The 17,528-nt window shown below is 42.2% G+C and overlaps 4 protein-coding genes across 4 annotated transcripts; all 4 read right to left on the bottom strand.

Annotated features, from left to right (window-relative positions):
- Nucleotides 1-2,370: 2,370 nt before the first annotated feature.
- rpl10a (ribosomal protein L10a) lies at nucleotides 2,371-5,042 on the bottom strand. The gene is made up of 6 exons (XM_079742255.1): nucleotides 4,995-5,042; nucleotides 4,488-4,559; nucleotides 4,316-4,396; nucleotides 3,732-3,880; nucleotides 3,448-3,620; nucleotides 2,371-2,572 (listed from the first exon to the last, which is right to left on the bottom strand). Exons 1-6 carry the CDS (start codon nucleotides 4,997-4,999, stop codon nucleotides 2,402-2,404), a joined length of 651 nt encoding a protein of 216 aa, XP_079598381.1. The 5' UTR covers nucleotides 5,000-5,042; the 3' UTR covers nucleotides 2,371-2,401.
- A 263-nt stretch (nucleotides 5,043-5,305) lies between these two features.
- Nucleotides 5,306-8,397, bottom strand: fance (FA complementation group E; the record flags this gene model as incomplete). Its single annotated transcript, XM_079742344.1, has 10 exons — nucleotides 8,118-8,397; nucleotides 7,423-7,999; nucleotides 7,258-7,302; nucleotides 7,122-7,178; nucleotides 6,590-6,733; nucleotides 6,380-6,503; nucleotides 5,960-6,035; nucleotides 5,749-5,815; nucleotides 5,511-5,636; nucleotides 5,306-5,410 (listed from the first exon to the last, which is right to left on the bottom strand). The coding sequence occupies exons 1-10, from the start codon at nucleotides 8,318-8,320 to the stop codon at nucleotides 5,306-5,308; spliced, it is 1,524 nt and encodes a 507-aa protein (XP_079598470.1). The 5' UTR covers nucleotides 8,321-8,397.
- A 513-nt stretch (nucleotides 8,398-8,910) lies between these two features.
- On the bottom strand, nucleotides 8,911-11,144 carry mkrn4 (makorin, ring finger protein, 4; the record flags this gene model as incomplete). The annotated part of the gene is made up of 8 exons (XM_079741603.1): nucleotides 8,911-9,045; nucleotides 9,131-9,233; nucleotides 9,446-9,553; nucleotides 9,628-9,896; nucleotides 9,995-10,053; nucleotides 10,147-10,385; nucleotides 10,470-10,598; nucleotides 11,092-11,144. 8 exons carry the CDS (start codon nucleotides 11,142-11,144, stop codon nucleotides 8,911-8,913), a joined length of 1,095 nt encoding a protein of 364 aa, XP_079597729.1.
- Nucleotides 11,145-11,409: 265 nt separating this feature from the next.
- Nucleotides 11,410-17,521, bottom strand: ppardb (peroxisome proliferator-activated receptor delta b). The gene is made up of 8 exons (XM_079742077.1): nucleotides 17,179-17,521; nucleotides 15,249-15,626; nucleotides 14,842-14,993; nucleotides 14,596-14,734; nucleotides 14,277-14,479; nucleotides 13,821-14,027; nucleotides 13,395-13,638; nucleotides 11,410-13,284 (listed from the first exon to the last, which is right to left on the bottom strand). The coding sequence occupies exons 2-8, from the start codon at nucleotides 15,565-15,567 to the stop codon at nucleotides 13,037-13,039; spliced, it is 1,512 nt and encodes a 503-aa protein (XP_079598203.1). The 5' UTR covers nucleotides 15,568-15,626; nucleotides 17,179-17,521; the 3' UTR covers nucleotides 11,410-13,036.
- Between the last annotated feature and the right edge of the window lie 7 nt (nucleotides 17,522-17,528).

Raw genomic sequence — 17,528 nt, 5'->3', positions numbered from 1 at the left:
ATGCCCTGAACCACGGTGATATGGATTGAGTGAACGATGAGGAGCTTCTGTTGGAGACCCAATACTGGATGATAGCTACTGTTGATGGTATGTGTAGCGTCCACTGTTGCTGACGAAAATTTTCAATAAACAAGCATTTATTATGAAATACATTATGATGTATAATTATTCCATAGAACAAAAAAACGGAGAAACAATTCCTGAAAACTGAAAAGCTTTCTCTCGTTATTTCTCACTTCAAACAATAAATACGGAAGACACTCAGCCTTCATCATCCAAAAACCTTGAAGATATCCTATGACATGCCAACATTGATACCACATGAAGACCCTGTGTGGAGGGGTGTGGTTCACCTGGTGCACTGAGCCCAGCAGCTCCGCGGTGGTGGAGATCCGCCCCACGGTCCCGCCCACGATGTCTAGAGACAGCTGCAGCTTCTGAAGGATCGCGCTGCGCCTGATGTCCAGACAAAGACCCTTAAGGTCCTGGCAAAACACAGTCACAAATATTATAGTTAGGCAGCACTATGGCTACCAGGACACCCACGCATGCACACACTTGCCTATTACATACCATTTGGTAGACCCTTTTATCCAAAGTTTCAAACAATAGCGTGAGTACATGCATTCTTAACAAAGGTGACTCTAATTGGAAAGAAGTGTTCAAATCTTAAGTAAATTGTCACAAATTAAATTGTCAAATTGTCCCCAGGTGCCAACCTTCCCATGTAGTTCAGACCTGCTGCAGGAGTAGGCCTACCGCACCAGTGCCCAAAGGTATCCCCCCACAACGTTAACCGATCTTAGCTCACTGCTCCTGTTTACCTCCAGGGTCTCCCTCCCTCGGCTCAGCTCCTGCTCTATGTTCTCCTCAGCCATGTCACGGGCGCGCTCCTCCGCCTGTAGCCTCTGTTTCAGGGTGTACTGGTCCGTGCGGAAGGCCAACGTAATCTGGCAAAAGGCGGACTGGGCGAATTGCAGAAGGCAGGGGTTAAGAGTGAGACTGTCAACTAGAGTTGGAAAAGTGTATTTTTATAATATGTGAAAGTTGAAGTGATCAGCATTACCTCGATTTCCTCCTCTGACATTTGTGTGCTGCCAGAGATTGAAAGCGTTAATTGGATACTAGTGAAATGAATGAATGGATAACCAGATAGATACAATACACAGGTTATTGTCTTACGTGTTCAGGCCGACCCGCTCTACAATAGAAAGGTCGCTCCAAGGTGTAACAGGAGGCTCAACTTGACTGTATTCTGTATAAGATATTGTTCGGTTGAACCTCAGTATGGTATGTATTGATTATTTATATTGCATCATGTGAGAAGGTTTAACAAGGTCAGCCCCAACAGTAGCTTCCTCTTACCTTCATCACTGTCACTGCATGCCATGGTGAGATGATTACCAGTGTGTTGTGTTTCTGTAGAAGTCTATAGTAAGAAAGAACAAGCCTTAACTGCGGTCTACCGCAATGGAATATAAGCATTTACTCTGCGGTCTACAGCGTAATCCTATGCTATGAGGCTCCAAACAAACCACACAAGAATAAATATTCATAGAAATGAAATCCTTAATAAAGTGGGTAACCCTGAAGAGTGTTACTCACCTCAATGATCATTTCTGAAAATCTTGTGGGTACCCTACAATGATCCCAAAGGTGTAATTGCAAAGAACCCCTATGCAATTAACAGTGCAGTAATAGCTAAAATGTTGTCATTCTTCCACTGTGGTCGTTGCCTATGGTTCTTCCGACAAAGTAGAAAGTAGATAATCTTATTAAGGGATCCACAGAAACTAATCTGGAACACTCAGTGTACACGAGGGCGCCTCTGGTGGGCAGGTGTGAACATAACCGAGGTCAGCAAAGGTGCATTATATACTCGGTTCATCTTATCACAAAATACATATACCTGGTGGCAACTATGGATATTTAACTTATTTACCCAAGTTTGGTTAACCTTGAAAACCTAAGATGCATACGCAAGGCAGACTTTACTCCCTCAAAAGGTAACTTCCCCCTGCCGTAAACGGTGCAGTGCTTTTCTAGTCATCTTTAAGGCTGTTCATTGCGGCCTTTCTAAACATTGTTTTGTCCAAGGCCATTAAGGTTAGTCTGTAACATTACTTGACTTTACCTGAATAAACATTTACTAACTAGAACCTCCCACTGCATAGTTACTGACAGGTCTAAGCTATTCTGTTTGATTAAATACTGATTCAATTTATTTAAATAATTTCAGTGTTGTTGCAATAAGAAAGCCATGACTTAGGAATCTAAAAATTACAAGGAACATGACTTTAAATTAAACCTGACCAATCTACTATTGGACTAACTGGAGGAAAAAGGAATTCAAGTCATAACAAAGTTGGATCAAATCCACACTTTTTATTATAGAAAAGCACTAGTAGAGTCGCTGGGGCTTTCCCATGGTGCTTTTAACGTAGAGGGCGCGCACGTTCTGCCAGTTCTTCTTCAGCAGAGACACCAGGAAGTTAACAGCCAGGTGGATGTTGTACACCAGCTCCTCATCAGTCATCTTGACGTGACCGACAGCAACGGCCAGACAGAGCACCTGCAAAACAAAATGTCAATGTTTACATTTCTGTGACTTTAAGCTGTTGAAGGCGGACAACACAAATGTCACAGGATGGCATCTGACTTTGCATCGTAGGGACAGGTTTGCTGGTTCACGCGTCAACCAATGGAGTTCAATTTTAATGAACCATCCATGTTGCTTTAAATGAAATTAAGTCAAGTCTTTAAAATAAAGCCACAATGTTTTCTCAAAGCATTGCGAAGCACGAGATGGCAAGAACCACTAGTTACGTTTAGGAAAGGACGATGACGGAAGGCCAAAATGAATGCCACAGCTACCATGGTCGGGTAAGCATTACCTAGTCAAAGCAAGATCTTACCAGTAATAATTTCTCTTTTCAGAAAAGATTGGCAGAATCATTTTTCGACGTTATGGTGCCAATAATGACTAGCAAACAAAAGACACTCATCAGGCAGAACTGATTCATTTACCTTTGAGCAATGAACAGCTGATTTGGATGAGTTACAAAAAGGGGGCTAAAGGTGGCATCTAATCCAAGCAATCAATGACTTCCCTCCATTACAAATACAAACCTACCTAATGTTGAATGTTACCATCACAGCAATAATACAAAAGCGATGGTCATTTCCATTGGTTTGCATGTTTAGCAGATGTGGCTTCTAAATCATCTTGAACTTCTAGCTTCTCTGACAGTCAAGAGCAGTGGAAATAAGCTAAGGCAATGGTAGCACCATAGCTGGGGACACGCATTAAAAAAATAAAATAAAGGGAGGTGGACGACTACTGCAGATTACCTATGTTTAAATACTGCTGTTGGCAGATCTATCAAATATAGGCTAGATCAGACAAATCCTAGTACTATGACATTAGGACACCGTTGACGAGCCTACCTTCTTCATCTGGAACTTGATGGTGGACTTGACCTCCTCCACTTTGGTGTTGAGGTTCTCGTTGTGGGTCAGCAGGGACGGGAACTTGCCGGCCTTGTTGAGCCCAGGGCCCAGGATACGAGGGATCTGCTTGATCAGAGACTCCGAAGCGAGGAAGGCATCATACTTCTTGGCTGGGGAGAGACCACACACACCATTTAGTCACATACAAACCAAAAACAATGTTTAATGCTTTCCCCGGTTTCTTGTCCTCAGGGCCATGCAGAGTACGCCTAATGCTTTACCCAGTTTCTTGACCAATTTCTTGTTCTTGTTGAGCTTCTTGAGGGCCTCGATGTCCATGTGGGGCATGTTAGCGGCTTTAGCCTCGTCACAATGCTGCTGGTCTCCCAGGACGCACACTGAGAACTTGGGCCTGGGCAGGCTCTTCAGCCTAAGGGAAACAAACGGTTTGAGTGACAAAACCCTCATTTCTGCTACCAATCCCTGGTATTTGTAAATATTCTACAGCCTTACCAACGAGGGCAACCAGGGCTGGTTTCCAGTTGACACCATTAATTACAAGTGGTCGGCTTGGAGACATGGACAATAAAGTCAAGTCTCCATTAGCCTCCCCTCATGTTTTAAGACCCAGGGTAGGGGTCCGTCTGCTTTGCTTTTCCACAAGTGGTTCAGCGCAGTCAGACTACCCGAAGTACTTCTCCATGTCTGATTCTAACCCATCTGATCATTTATAATTGTCAGTTATCGTCTGTGCCTTTGCTTCTACTTACATTTAGACACGTACAAGTCATTTATTTGACACTTTCTCAAGACTGGGCTGAACGCTAACAAGGAGAAGGTTGGGTGAGACAGTAAAGGGCCAAACCTGACGGTGCCAGAGAAACGCTTATCCTTTTGGGGATCATAATTCTTCAAGCTGATTTGAAGCTCCACTGTTTCCGTAAACCTGAAATTAGGAAAATATTGTTAGTGATAAATCCATAAATGACATTAGCATAGATGCTACAGTTTATTTAAAGAGTTTAACATCAACTTACTTCCTGGGTTTGGCCAAGGCGCCCGCTTGGACCTCCTTGACGACCTCATATAGCATATCCCGCGAAACCTTACTGTAGAAATAAGAGGAAAATAATGTCAAGCAGATAAACGCAACTACTGCTCTTAACTTCCCAAGAAGTAAGCCACAGTAACCAGGAACCATGCTAATCGGTGCATGTTCCGCGTGAGAACTTTATAATCCGTAATTCAATAATAACTACGTAAATGTGCAAGACATTGTAGCGAGGGTATCTAAATAAAGCGTTTAATGTATGGAAGTGATGGGAAATTGATTTTAAATGCGACGATGGCAATGGATTGTATTGCTTTACAACGCCAACGCTAAACAGCACACCGGGCCACAATCGGCTTGGATGCTAGACATTTACACTAAAACCATCAAAACTCTCAAATCTGAGATCGGACATAGTGTATACATATGCTATAGGGACAATCAGCTTTTAAAACCTGGTTAATAAATGGTATTTAACAAAAATATTTCTGACCTCATTTTGACGGTGCGTTCCTTCCGTCCCTACCATGTGAAAAGGCCGAGCTAACGGAAGTTGCGCATAATAAAGGCTGCGCAGGGGGACGTCCGATAAAGTCCGCCATATTGGAAGAGTAATTTCTTTCTATTGAAAATGAATTATTGAAAGAGTCATGTAAACTATTCATCATGGTACATCCATTCGGGAAGTCCATTTATAAAGATAAATATAAATATTTATCAAGATATGTTTATATATACAGATACACATAAGTCATAGCATAAACGCAGCATTGTTTTATTTGTTACTACAAAATGTACAAAAAGTCATTCATGTGTTATTCTTTTAAAAGCAGCTTGAAGAGACTTCTTCAGGAACGTCTGGTTCAACATCAAACAATGTGACAGGGATGGTTTGTGTGAAGCTTTGACCTAAAAAATAAAAAAAATGCAAAAACCCATTGATTGATAAATAATAATTTGGTAAATCATTTTGTTTAATAATTACTATGATCATACATTTACAACTTACATGAATACTGTATTTTGTGAGTACTGTTAGCATCATTTTTGCGTACTTCATGGATTTTATGAATTGTGGAGCCTGGCTGACTAGCTGAGCAATAAAGTTTGAGAAAAGTTTTTCATCTATGTCAAGCTGAAATGAAACAGACAGTTATGTTAGGTTTTTTAATTAATCAAATGAATGATGGAAATCCAAATCCACGTAGTACGTTTTTTTTCTCCAATATCTAAAAACATGACCTCACCTTGGAGTCTAGTAGGCTATGAATGATTGACAGCATCGATTCACTCCATACAATGGTAAATGTCATCCTGATAAAAGGGGGTGGAAAAGGTAAATAAATATTGAACACATCTCCCCACAATGTCAACAACGACAATCCCCTCACAATGGCAACAAACCTCAATAGTATTATTGAGAATGAGATTTACAAAGACAAATACTTGGTATCTTACTGAAACACCAGAAGATTGTAGTGGGGTTCCAGGCAGTCTTCTACTATTCTATTTATCAGTTCGGCCTGTTGAGTTCCTGAAAAGTAAAGGAAATCCATTACTTCTGAAGCGAGAGTAGAATAAGAAATAGGAAGGTTTGGGTTCTGGAGTAAAAATTCAAGTTCTCTTACTTCTTCTCTGACTAAACCCAACCGACTTTGAGTTTTTCATAACTTTTTGGCATTGTAAAATATAAATGGATCTTGCAAAACATAATAAATAAATGAATAAAAAATCTAGCTCTGATTATCACAAAATATGGTAAAATCTCATGATTTGGAATCCTCAAGCTCACAACTGAAATCGATTCAAAATAGACAAATCAAAAGGCATGACAATAACCATAACCTGGTGTGGCGCAATCTTATAGGCTGCAGTTACCTAGGTTTTCCTCCTGTAGAATGGGTCTGATTAGGGCGTGGCAAGCTGCTCTGGGATACTGACTACTAAGTGATGTCACTGCTGTCACCAGGCATCTTGAGGCAGGTTCCAAGAGGCATAGGATCTTAAGGTAGAGACAAACAGGTTGGTTGAATAAACAAACAGCCAGCCAGTATCTGTTTGTATACTCATGAGCATCATTGAAATTACCTTTCCCAGGAGGAGGCTCTTAATAACAACGGAGGCTGCACTGTAGCTGAGCTCTGGGGAAAGGGCCAACAGGCAGCTACAGAGTTTAGGTAATGTCTCCTCTGGTGTGTCAGCCAAGTTCAGCATACCACACAGCAGCTCCACCTGAACACGAGAGCCAGCATAGCAGTAGCTCAACATCAACTCATCATCAAACACAAGTAACCTAAGAAGGTTTTTTAACTCATGAACCCCTTCTGAACATAAATTTGGATTGTTTTGTCGGCCCATACAGAAGATGTTTACTCCGAATTTTGCAATGAACTATGTGCTTTTGATTTTTGTGTCTCCTCTTCCTTCGACTCCTCTTCCATATCCTCCACCTCCCTCTTCATCTCCACCTGTTCCTCCCCCCGTCTATTATTCCTTCTTCATCTGCTATAGTCCGTTGACACTCACTCAGCATCTGCTAAGGCTTTTAAACATGTTGGGGGAAAATCAACTGGATAAAAATCCAACATTTGAATGAAATGAATATCACGACAATGTATACCTGGGCAGAGTCACATTCATTCAGCACCTTGAACACATCTGGGGAGCCCTGGTCCCACTGAAATAAAACACCAATTAGCAGAGATAGAAATATTGCTGCATCACATCCAACCAATGTTCGCACAAAAGTGTGTTACCTCTGATTGACACCCCAACTGTTCTTTTATCTGAGGGACAGATGCCTGAAACATCCACAAACAAGTCAGTGGTTATATATACTGTTGGAACTTTAGTCTTAAAAATAAGAAGATGGCAAGTCTCTCGCTGCATTCAAAACTTTAGACATCCTATATATTATTTACCTTTATATTTTCAGGAAGGTTATCCCACAGATTGCTAGTTGGTGGTTCACCAGACTCAACTTTTGCAAAGTCACATTCTCCTCTTTCCATTAAAACAGGTTCCTCTGATGTAAAAGAACCATGAGGATAAGCACCCAAGCGCTCCTCCACAGAAGACATATCCATCTTCATCCGTTTATGCTGCTGTGTAGATTCAATTTCTGTATCAGGGGTCATAGAGCTGCTCTTCCTTTTCTTCTGCTTTTCTACAACGTCCCCTCCACTTTCAGAAGTTAGTTTTGGTTCTGTGAAGTACTTGGCCCATCCTTCATTCCTACCCGTATCTTTTAAACGTTCAGAAATCATCTTTAGACGCTGGCTACAACTCGCAGTGTAGAGGGGCACGTCCTGAAGCGACCCAAAGTCTCGCTGGAGCTGTCCTATCAGAGCAGTGACCCAGTGATCCTGACGTGGGTCTTGGCTCAGGCACTCCAGGAGCTGAACCACCCTGGTCTGAGGAAGGACTTGGTTGACCAGGCGAAGAAAAGATAACAAATTCCGCTTAAAAGCTACAGGAAACAGGCACACCAATGGTCTACTACAAATCAAAGAAAACGGGCGTTAATGGACACACTTGTTCGAGCAAGATGTTACGGAAACACTTACAGCATGCATTTCATTTGTCTGCATGGACTAACGATTTTCAAGATACTCACGGCAGAATAGGTTCGTAAAGGTTTTCTGGGGAAATAGCCTTTTGACAGAGCATTTCAAGGAAGGTACTTAACGAAAGTTTGAGGTCATATCGTTGCTGCTTTTCAAAAACGCACAAAGCCCTTCGAGCGCCAGAGGTTCCCGACATGAGTGCCAGGACAAGTAACTTATCTTTCCCGGTCAACCTAGCAGTTAGCCCGTCCATGGGTTTGCCCTCAAATATAGATAGGTTAGGTAGAAAGTAAACCCTTTCAGAGATGGTGTTTTGCTTGTTGCGCTTTCAGTAATGTACTTCTTCGTTTGACTGCGATCATCCTAGAAGGCCGCCTAGTGGCCAACCAAGAAATTAACTTGCAGACGTACAACACAAGAAACGCTCGCAACATATGAGACAATGTTTATTCTTTTGTTTGCAAGCAATTAGTCATAAAACTATAAAACGACAGATCCATTTATCATAACTAGCATTCTGAAGAACAGAAAAAAAAATCAGCAAGACTGGGTACAATACAGTAAGTATGAGACAATAAAAATGCCTTCCTAATACAATAAAAGTGGTGCAAATTAACAAGATATTTTTTGTATAACAATTACAAAGTAACCAGGCCTATTTGAAGATATCCCTCCCTTCCCAAAAAGGGTCCAACCAAACAGCTTCAGAGGATGAACAGGACTGTTGCCATGCTTCCCAGGAGGAAATAAATGTGCCATTAAGTTTGAGCCACATTTCTCCCTCCCAGGCTAAAGTGCAGAAAGGCTCAAACCAGTCCTACGAGTACCGAAGGGCAACAGGGCTCAGAAGCTGAGGCCATGGGTAATGTGAAAAGGAAGCTCATAGTCATCTTCATCATCAATGTGCAAAAAGGTGATGGACATGACGAAATCCAGGATTTGCATGGGGTCAATATCTTCAAGGTAGTCCGTTTGAAGCTGAGGAAAGAAACCAGACACCCAAGATATACCAACTCATTCAAAAAACAATTTATAGTACAAGTTTAACGAAAATAGCATTTACCAAATGTGCAGAACGACGACGTTGCACTTCGTCATGCCAATAAATGCACTCCGCTTTGAAAGGGCAGCATCCATGGCGCAGAAAATAACTACATCTTCTTTTTCTAAATCACAATAGAAAGAATTCCATCAAATCTTGTAGCTCACATATCTAAAACAATACTCCATCTAAAGTCCTTCACCTAGATTTTAACAAGAGTGCCCTTGATTAAAAATGGGCCATCAGTCATTGAAGGCCTTTCTCAGGAAGACTGCAATGCCTAATGAGTTTCATATGTAGTTGAAAATCTGCAATCAAATAAATAAAAAGTCTGACCTGCATTTCTCTTTGAAGGATGCAATGAGAGTTTCCTTCGCCGGGCCCTCTACCCAGTAATTATGTGGCACATAGAACGCAGATTTCACCCTGCATTGAGGACAACCCCTCAAGAAAGAAAGTCATGTCAAAGCCCTGCCAACAGCCCAAATCACCATCTGGAGACCAATACAACTACCTACTTGATGACCTCCTCCTGCAAGTCTTTTGTTTTCCTCCACGTAACAATACACCTCAAACAGAAGGAGTGATTGCAGCTGGGCAGGATGCCAAAGCGTCGCTCATCTGCGCTCATCTTTTCATAGACTTTATCCATGCAGATGCCACAGGTCACTTCTTTACTTTCGAAGTAGGCTTCAGTTTCCTCCTGGTCTTCAGGAGCAGCAGCGGCACCACCACCACTGTCGCTAATGCTGTTACCATCCCGACTACCTTCTGGAGACTTTGATTCCTTAAGCAAATTACAAATTAAAGCGCCAAATTAGCCATGCCGTTGAGTATGTAATGTCAAAAGATGGAGACCTGTTCGTTAAAATCTGTTGCACATGCCTGAGACGCTTCTGAACTCTGAAGCAATTCCTGGCAAGCCTCGAGAGCAGAGTGAGCACCTGACCAATGTAAGACGACAGAAGTATAAATAATGTTACAGATGAAGAGCAGAGGGTCACGTGATCAATGTAGAGGGGTTGAAAATCACATACCATATTCTATTAGATGATTGAGCGGCCGTTGTGTGGCCCCGATGTGCTGTGGGTTCAAGGCATTGTGCCGTTCCCGGAGGTTTCGGGGGACTAGACCACGGGCGTGAGAGAGTGCCGGCTCAGACCCTCGTCTAGGGCTGGGAAGGCTGTTGCTGGGGCTGGAGAAATAGAGCTGAGGTACAGAACTTCTTCTGCTTGTGAAGGATGCGTCCCGTTCTGTCACAGAGATATGAAGATATCTAGAGGGCAAATAGGGTTTACTTGTTTTCAAACCATATTATTTAAATCAACCCGAGTCAATGACATACATGTGTCTAGATTACCTGCAGCGTGGACCGTACCAGCATCCACCCTTCTGAAAATATCTACATATTTGAGCAGAAGGCACAGCTGGCAAGTCATGTTGATAGTTACACCTTGAACCATATCTGCAGGACCCGTTCAAATAGTGCCTGGAAAACAGTATGGATAGAAGTAGGCCCACACATTTCAGCGTTTAGTTCGATCTCACCAGCACCACCATGTGTATCCAAAGGGGGTGAAAGAAAATAGTGTTACTAGGCTACAAGTCAAACAAGTTCATTGGTTGTCGTTCCCCATCATTAGGCTAGCCTTGCAATTCACCTGCAACTCCCACTCCTATCCTTAAAGTAATGTCGATAATGATTTAAGGATCCATAGTGTGCCATCATTGGCTACTAGCATTAATGTGCCGCAAATGTCTAGAGAAAGGGACAGAAGCATCAACTGTCACCCTCAACAACCGTTAACTTTTACGTCACACATTTTCTGGAGCAAATCCAAGAGATCTCGTGACCGCTGAGCATGGAAGCACGACGAAACAAAAAGCATCCCATCCAGAAGACATGCAAACTTCAGAGACACGCGTGATTTGGGTATAAAGAGGGCAGAAGTGATTTAAAAAGTGAAACATAAAATGCTTACCGACACACTAGACCAGTACGCAAAGATGAAAACTGATCTGCCCTCGGGTCCATTGTCTCCAGCTTTCGAATTTGCTTCTCCCCGGCTTAGATTTCATCAACTAAATAGTTGACGGGCAATGCGTTTGCTAATTACTGATGTCGTCAATGAACCAATTGAAACGTGTATCTACTTCCTTTTATGACGTGGAAAAACCGAAACTAATACAAATCAAGAATGCATTTTCAAAATACACCCGTTTAGGTCTTGTTTTGTATGATCAAAAAACTTGTGAAAATTTGTGAGAACTTTATCATTTATTCACATAATTGTTTTGGCACATTGCACATACACTACAATATAAAATTTGCAATGTGTAGCCTACTGATAGTATTTAAGGCAAAATGTCAGATATTAACATATTATCAGACATTGGTACATGTGATAAAGTGAAGGAAACATACAACATATAGAGGTAGTTAGGGTTTAAGAGATAATAAAACAAGATTTTTTCATTGACCTTTCAAAGTAAAGTTTGTTTATATTGATAGACATATCAAGTTTCTATACATTAATGATATAGTCCATCAAACTATATGTATTTGAAAATAGATATATTAAAAACCATTTGCTTTTACAATATAAATCATTGAATTGTGGAACTCTCTCAAAAACAGAATAGTGCATTCTGAAAAACAAGAAAGACAGACAAGTCGAAAAATGGTACTGTGGTATTGTGGTCAACAGTTGTGACAGTACATCAAACCATTGTGATGTCACACAATCAATAAATTGATCTAATAATTGTCATCAAATTAATAGGGATAGCATGCTACGTTGATTTTAGTATAACTCCTGTCAAATTTATCAAATTTGTAACGTTAAGATGAAAGAAATTGTTAGGTTACTTATATTTGGTGCATTCTTACACTCAATACAGTCATGCACTCGCGAAATCTATGCTTGGTACAGTATACATCCAATAGATTTTTCATTCACTCATAACAATAGGGACAATAACTAAGGAATCTTAAAATAAATTGGGGAGAACTATTTGCCTGGTTAAAGAGAATACCCCCTTGAAATAAAGGAGTGATGCAATTCTATTCACCAATTCTGAGTAGAATCTGTGCAGCATAGCCCATTTATCACAGCTCAGTGAGCTCACTAAGTGAACACCTCTATCACCCAACGCAAGAAACTGTTCTCACAAAAATGTACACAGTATAATGGTATCACACAGATGCAGCCACTTGTGTGAGCTTTACCCTGCTGGAGCCTGCCCAGTTTTCTTTTTTTGCTATTCTGCCTCTAAGAAACCCAACATTGTTTAGTGCAATGCGGATGTACACAAGCAAAATACATTTCACACCTAGTTTTTTTTAACATAGAGACCGAAAATAACTCTGCTACCAAGACCCTGGCATGTCTCATCTCCATACAGTACAAACAGGGAGCTCTGATCACTTGTGCTAATACTCTTGTATACAAACATTGGCAGAGTACAGAGTAACACTGGCACTGAAAGGCCAGGTTCTCTCTCAGGGCACTGATCTGGGGTCAGAATGAAATGGGAGCTTACCCCTGAGGAACAAGATAACAGCGCCTCTTTAAACACAACATACCATTCAAACAGTTCAGTGACCTTTTTTTTTGCGCAACGAGGACTTGCGAAACATGATTCTACATACACTAATGATTTACATTATTATTCTTCTGGTAATTCTGATATCAAAAGGGTATTTGCCGATTACCTTAAACCTACAATGTAACTACAGTATTACCACTCAAGCACCTCAGCCAGCCACACACACACACGCACACACACACACACACAACAGTATGTCCATGTCTGGAGCAGTGCTTCTCTAGAATTTCAGTTTGAAAAAAAAAACATAACCATAACCATATTGTCCGTAACCATATTGCTCATAAACCCACAACAACCGTTTGTGGAGTTTAAAAACTAGTACATGTCTTTGTAGATCTCCTGCAACAGAGGGTGGAGCGAGGTCTCAGACTCCGTTTTTTTAATCTTCTGAACCAGCTGAACATTCTCTGTGACCAGCTGTCGGAGGTCGGCCATCTTTTGCAGCAGCTTGGGGAAGAGGTAGAGCGAGTCAGAGTGGTTGGTCTGGAGGTGCAGATCAAGGGCCTGCAGTATCCTGTCCTGACTCTGTTCCACCTGCTTCACGTTCATCAGCCCTGGGCGATCTGCAAAAAGGCACCCACAGCATTAGCAGCAACCATGATGGCATTACGTAGTGGCCCTTTGATAGGCCGAAAACAACACAACCAACAATTGGTCACATGTACCCCCTCACCTCCACAGAGTATGATGGCTGCAACAAACAGTGCCAGGTCACTGTCGTCCAACTCCAGAGCATTGAACTTTAAGGCAAACTCAAACTTGGGCTCCATTATCTCACTGAAGGGCTTCCTTAAACTCCGCAGGAACTCTCTGGTCACAAATCCTTTGCCATTGGCCACCAAAAGTCCATCTTTGTTCATGAGCGAGGGGAGCATGGCGAAAATAGCCTCATGCACGCCATACTTCAACAAAGTCACCTGAAGAAAGCAAAGTCCTTTTAGTACAAGTAAGAAGAGAAAATATTTTAAAAACAAATTGGGCAATGTGCAGGTCATTCCCATGAGAAAGAAACGACCTGTCAGCTGAATGTCATTTAATCTATAAATAAGTCATTTTATGAAGAATTGCTTGTCGTTTCAGAAGAAAAAAAACATGATACCTGGTCATTGAGGAAGAGGTCTACAAAGCCTGGAATGGACTTGGCAAACTCTGTGAGCTCCCTCACAGTCTCCACTGTAGTGCACTGGCAGCGGTAGAACACATGGACCCCAATCTCCTTGGTCAGGGGTGCCCCCGGCACCAACTGGCTCCATACTAAACCGCTCTCTGCTTTCCATAGGGTGTCCATGTCATAGATGACAAAGGGCTGAAAGGGGGAGTGATCATTAAGGTTACTGTAATGTAAGCTGAGGCCCACTATCCTATTCCTTTCTACATTGCAGCTGTAAGGACTACAACTTTGATAGGGAATATTGATATGTCAATGATTCAATAATGTATGAAGAAGTGACCATTTTAGAAAATTTTCAAACGGGAATTAAAGTCGCGAATACTCTGTATTGGATGAATGAGTGCAGATTCCTGGATGAATTTAGCGATCCAGAAGGAGACATACCGAGGTGCTGTTGGTCTTGCCCGTGAGGATACTGCGGGCCTTTTTCTTGGTCATACTGAGGTTTTTCAAGTAGGCTGCGTTGACCTGTTTGGCCAGCGTCTTGAGGTCTGCACCTTTAGGATTGCGGAGGTTCTGTTCCTCTGCCTGTAGGCCCGCCACTAGCTTTTTCTTCTCAGCTTCAGGCATGCGTCCATACCGGATTGCTGATGTGCAGCACACACACACACACACACACACACACACACACACACACACACGTCAATGAGTCACTCAACTAAATTAAGTTGGCACTTCAAGAAAAAGTTGTATGTTATCTCACCATCGTGAGACATTCCCAAAGATAGGCACTTCTGGAATCGACAATATTGGCACTTATTCCGATTCTTCTTCTGTATCTTGCACGCACGCTCGCAGCGCTCGTATTCCAGCTTCATTCGGATGGTCCGTCGGAAAAAGCCCTGGGTCACAAACAGAAATAGGCTCAACCAAACCAACAATGAACCCATTGTCACACCGTCTTGTTCTGAAAGTCTGCCATCACAGTGTAATCCACTAATACACATACCTTGCAGCCCTCACAGGCATGCACACCGTAGTGGAAGCCAGAGGCCTTGTCCCCGCAGATTTTGCACTCCACATTAATCCCAGCCCCTGCGGCCTCTTCTCGGCCCAGGCGAAGCTGCTCTGACAAGGAGGGCGACGAGGTATGGGAGAGATCTGCATAAAGACGAATCAAGGTAGAGTGTGTGGGTGTCAGGGCTTTCAGTAGGCCAAAGCTTGTTTAATGAAAGGCCTGGATTAGTTGAATCAATGAAGCTCTTCTTGTTCAGATTTGCCAGATACTCTCACACAACAGATACCCATGTGACCAAGTTGCAACCTGGGAGTGTCCACACCTGACAATGAATGCACCCTGGCATGATTCAACTCATAGCTGCTCAACCAGATGCTAAGGAAAAGCTAGTGTCATACCTGTGTAGTTGGGGGATGATGCACGGCTGACGTGATTCTTGTGTTCTTTCACATCCTGCTTTGTGGCTTCCTTTTTAGCTTTCTGCTTCGGCCCTTTAGATGCAGGCGAGTGTTCTCTGTCCACTACTTTCTCCTCCTCTTCATCATCATCAACAGCTTCCCTGGTTCTCAGCTCTTGCAGCTCGGGGACCTCCGGCGAGTCCGGCCCATTTGCACAGTTCGAGGCCCCCGACGACTCTGGGTCTTGGGGGGACTTTGGCTCATGTGCTCCGTTGACGCCATCCGGCAGCTTTCTGGCAGTATGCTGAAACGCATCCATGGCTCCTGTTCAGGGTGGTACAGAAGCTACCGTCCTGTCACGTTGCCAACATAACTCCCCTGGGAAGAACGCAGAAGGACTGGTGTAAGGCAAAGGTTGTTGATGGGTCAAGATAAAGACACGATTAAACGTGGAAAAATGGTAAAAGCGATCCATGAACTGGACTAGCTAGTCTGTTAATAACACACAGCCATTTGTCATATTAGCAAATACTAGGAAACACCTTTCAAGAGCAAAGAAAGTTCAAGGTAACACCAAGGGGCTAATTTACAATGGAATTTGGGGAAAATTGTGTAGCACAGCCAGCTGCAACAGAAGTGGCTATTTTCCAAAGTAGCACAATAATTATATGGGATGATTCAAAATCATAATTTCAGTTCATAACAGGCACACAGGAACAGGCATAGGATTTAATATCTATCATAGCTGTAACAAACAAGAGTATGAATAGTGCCAAGAGGCAGGGACAGTAAACAACTTAACTCTCTGTTGTATAAAATCAGTCTCTCTTTCGAACGCGGATCACCACAATATGTTATTACCAGTAAACCAATGAAATTCTTATTTTTTTAATCAATAAACACTAAAACAGGTAAAACTACAAATTAGTTAAGATTCGCTGAAAAGAAACGCTTTGTATCTCTAAACATAATTCTTTATAAAGATGTCGTTGACGCATCAAGTTGATATCTCTTAATTGTTGTTTTATTATAGTTTTAAATTGGTTGTCAAATTAATGTTGGGTCTTTAGGGTGCTGTACCACCAGTCTCCACTACGCGTAGCTGCCTGCGCTTCAATCCGAGTCTGGCCCCAGGGAGCACAGACCATGGACATATGGGACAGACCCGCCACAACCAATGAGTACGTTCCGCGAATACATTTAACCCCACAAATAGTACCAAAAATCCAAAGTATCAAACAATGCACATTTTTGAAAATACTTTCAAACCGTAACATTATAAAGTAGACAGACCTGTTTAACCCAGTTTGTATGAGTCAGACATGGGGCTGTGACCCCCTTAAGGGCATGTCCTTGGAACTCGTGAAGCAGATGCACATTATCTGCCTAACGTTGTACCAACCACGACGTAAACCATGATCGGCTGTTTCAACGTCATCGTTTGAATACATTCTCGAAAATGTAAAAAATCCTCTAATCCTTTATCAGCAATAGAACCCAGTGGTAGCCTTTTGGTTTTGCCAATCTATGCCAGGAAATATCCTGTGAACAGTGTTTCTGTTGAGACATGCCATGCCCTGCAGAAAACAACCTGTCACACTTGCTCTAACAATGGCCATCTAGTTTCATTTTTTTGTATCAACTATTCTGTGACTGAATGCAGGACTTTGTTGGATTTCCTGAGGTCTTGTTTTGTAGTAAGTTGTTTTGTAAGTATGACAGATATACTTTAAGGCAGCTGTATCACAAGTGTCGTATGCGTGTCAGTGGAGTGTGCAGGACTGAGTTAGTGGACGACAGCTAGCCTTAAGCTAACACTACGAGCCTTATTGACTAAAGACGGGCTAGCAGCAGTCCACTGTTAACGTGGCTGACCTAAATTCCAATGTTTGCTTTTAGCATTGAATTGCCTTGTTTATACTTTGCTTACCTTTCACAGTGTTACTGCCGTTCCAAAGGGCGTTGAGTACGAGAAGTATCCCCGGTTTAAACAAGTAGCTGCCACCAAAGATACAATACAAGCACTGTCGAAGACTGATTGTTGACAAGTTGTTTGTAGACAGGGACTAGCTGGACTTAGCATTAAGAGCTAGCGTTTGGAGCTCCGAGACATAATGACGATACTCTTCATTTCTTACGTCAGCAGAATGAAACCAAGTGGTTGCACTCCTACGGTCTACCATATCATCCAGAGATAACACAACCAAAGGCAAAGTCAACTGATATCCTTAGCTGTGCCCTCCTAACCCAACTCTTCGCGTTGCCATGCCTCATTCCTCT

This window comes from Pollachius pollachius (genome assembly GCF_949987615.1).
Source record: "Pollachius pollachius genome assembly, chromosome: 8".
NCBI classification, from domain to species: domain Eukaryota; kingdom Metazoa; phylum Chordata; class Actinopteri; order Gadiformes; family Gadidae; genus Pollachius; species Pollachius pollachius.
Note: the sequence above shows the minus strand (reverse complement) of the source record. Positions and strands in the feature narration are given on the sequence as shown.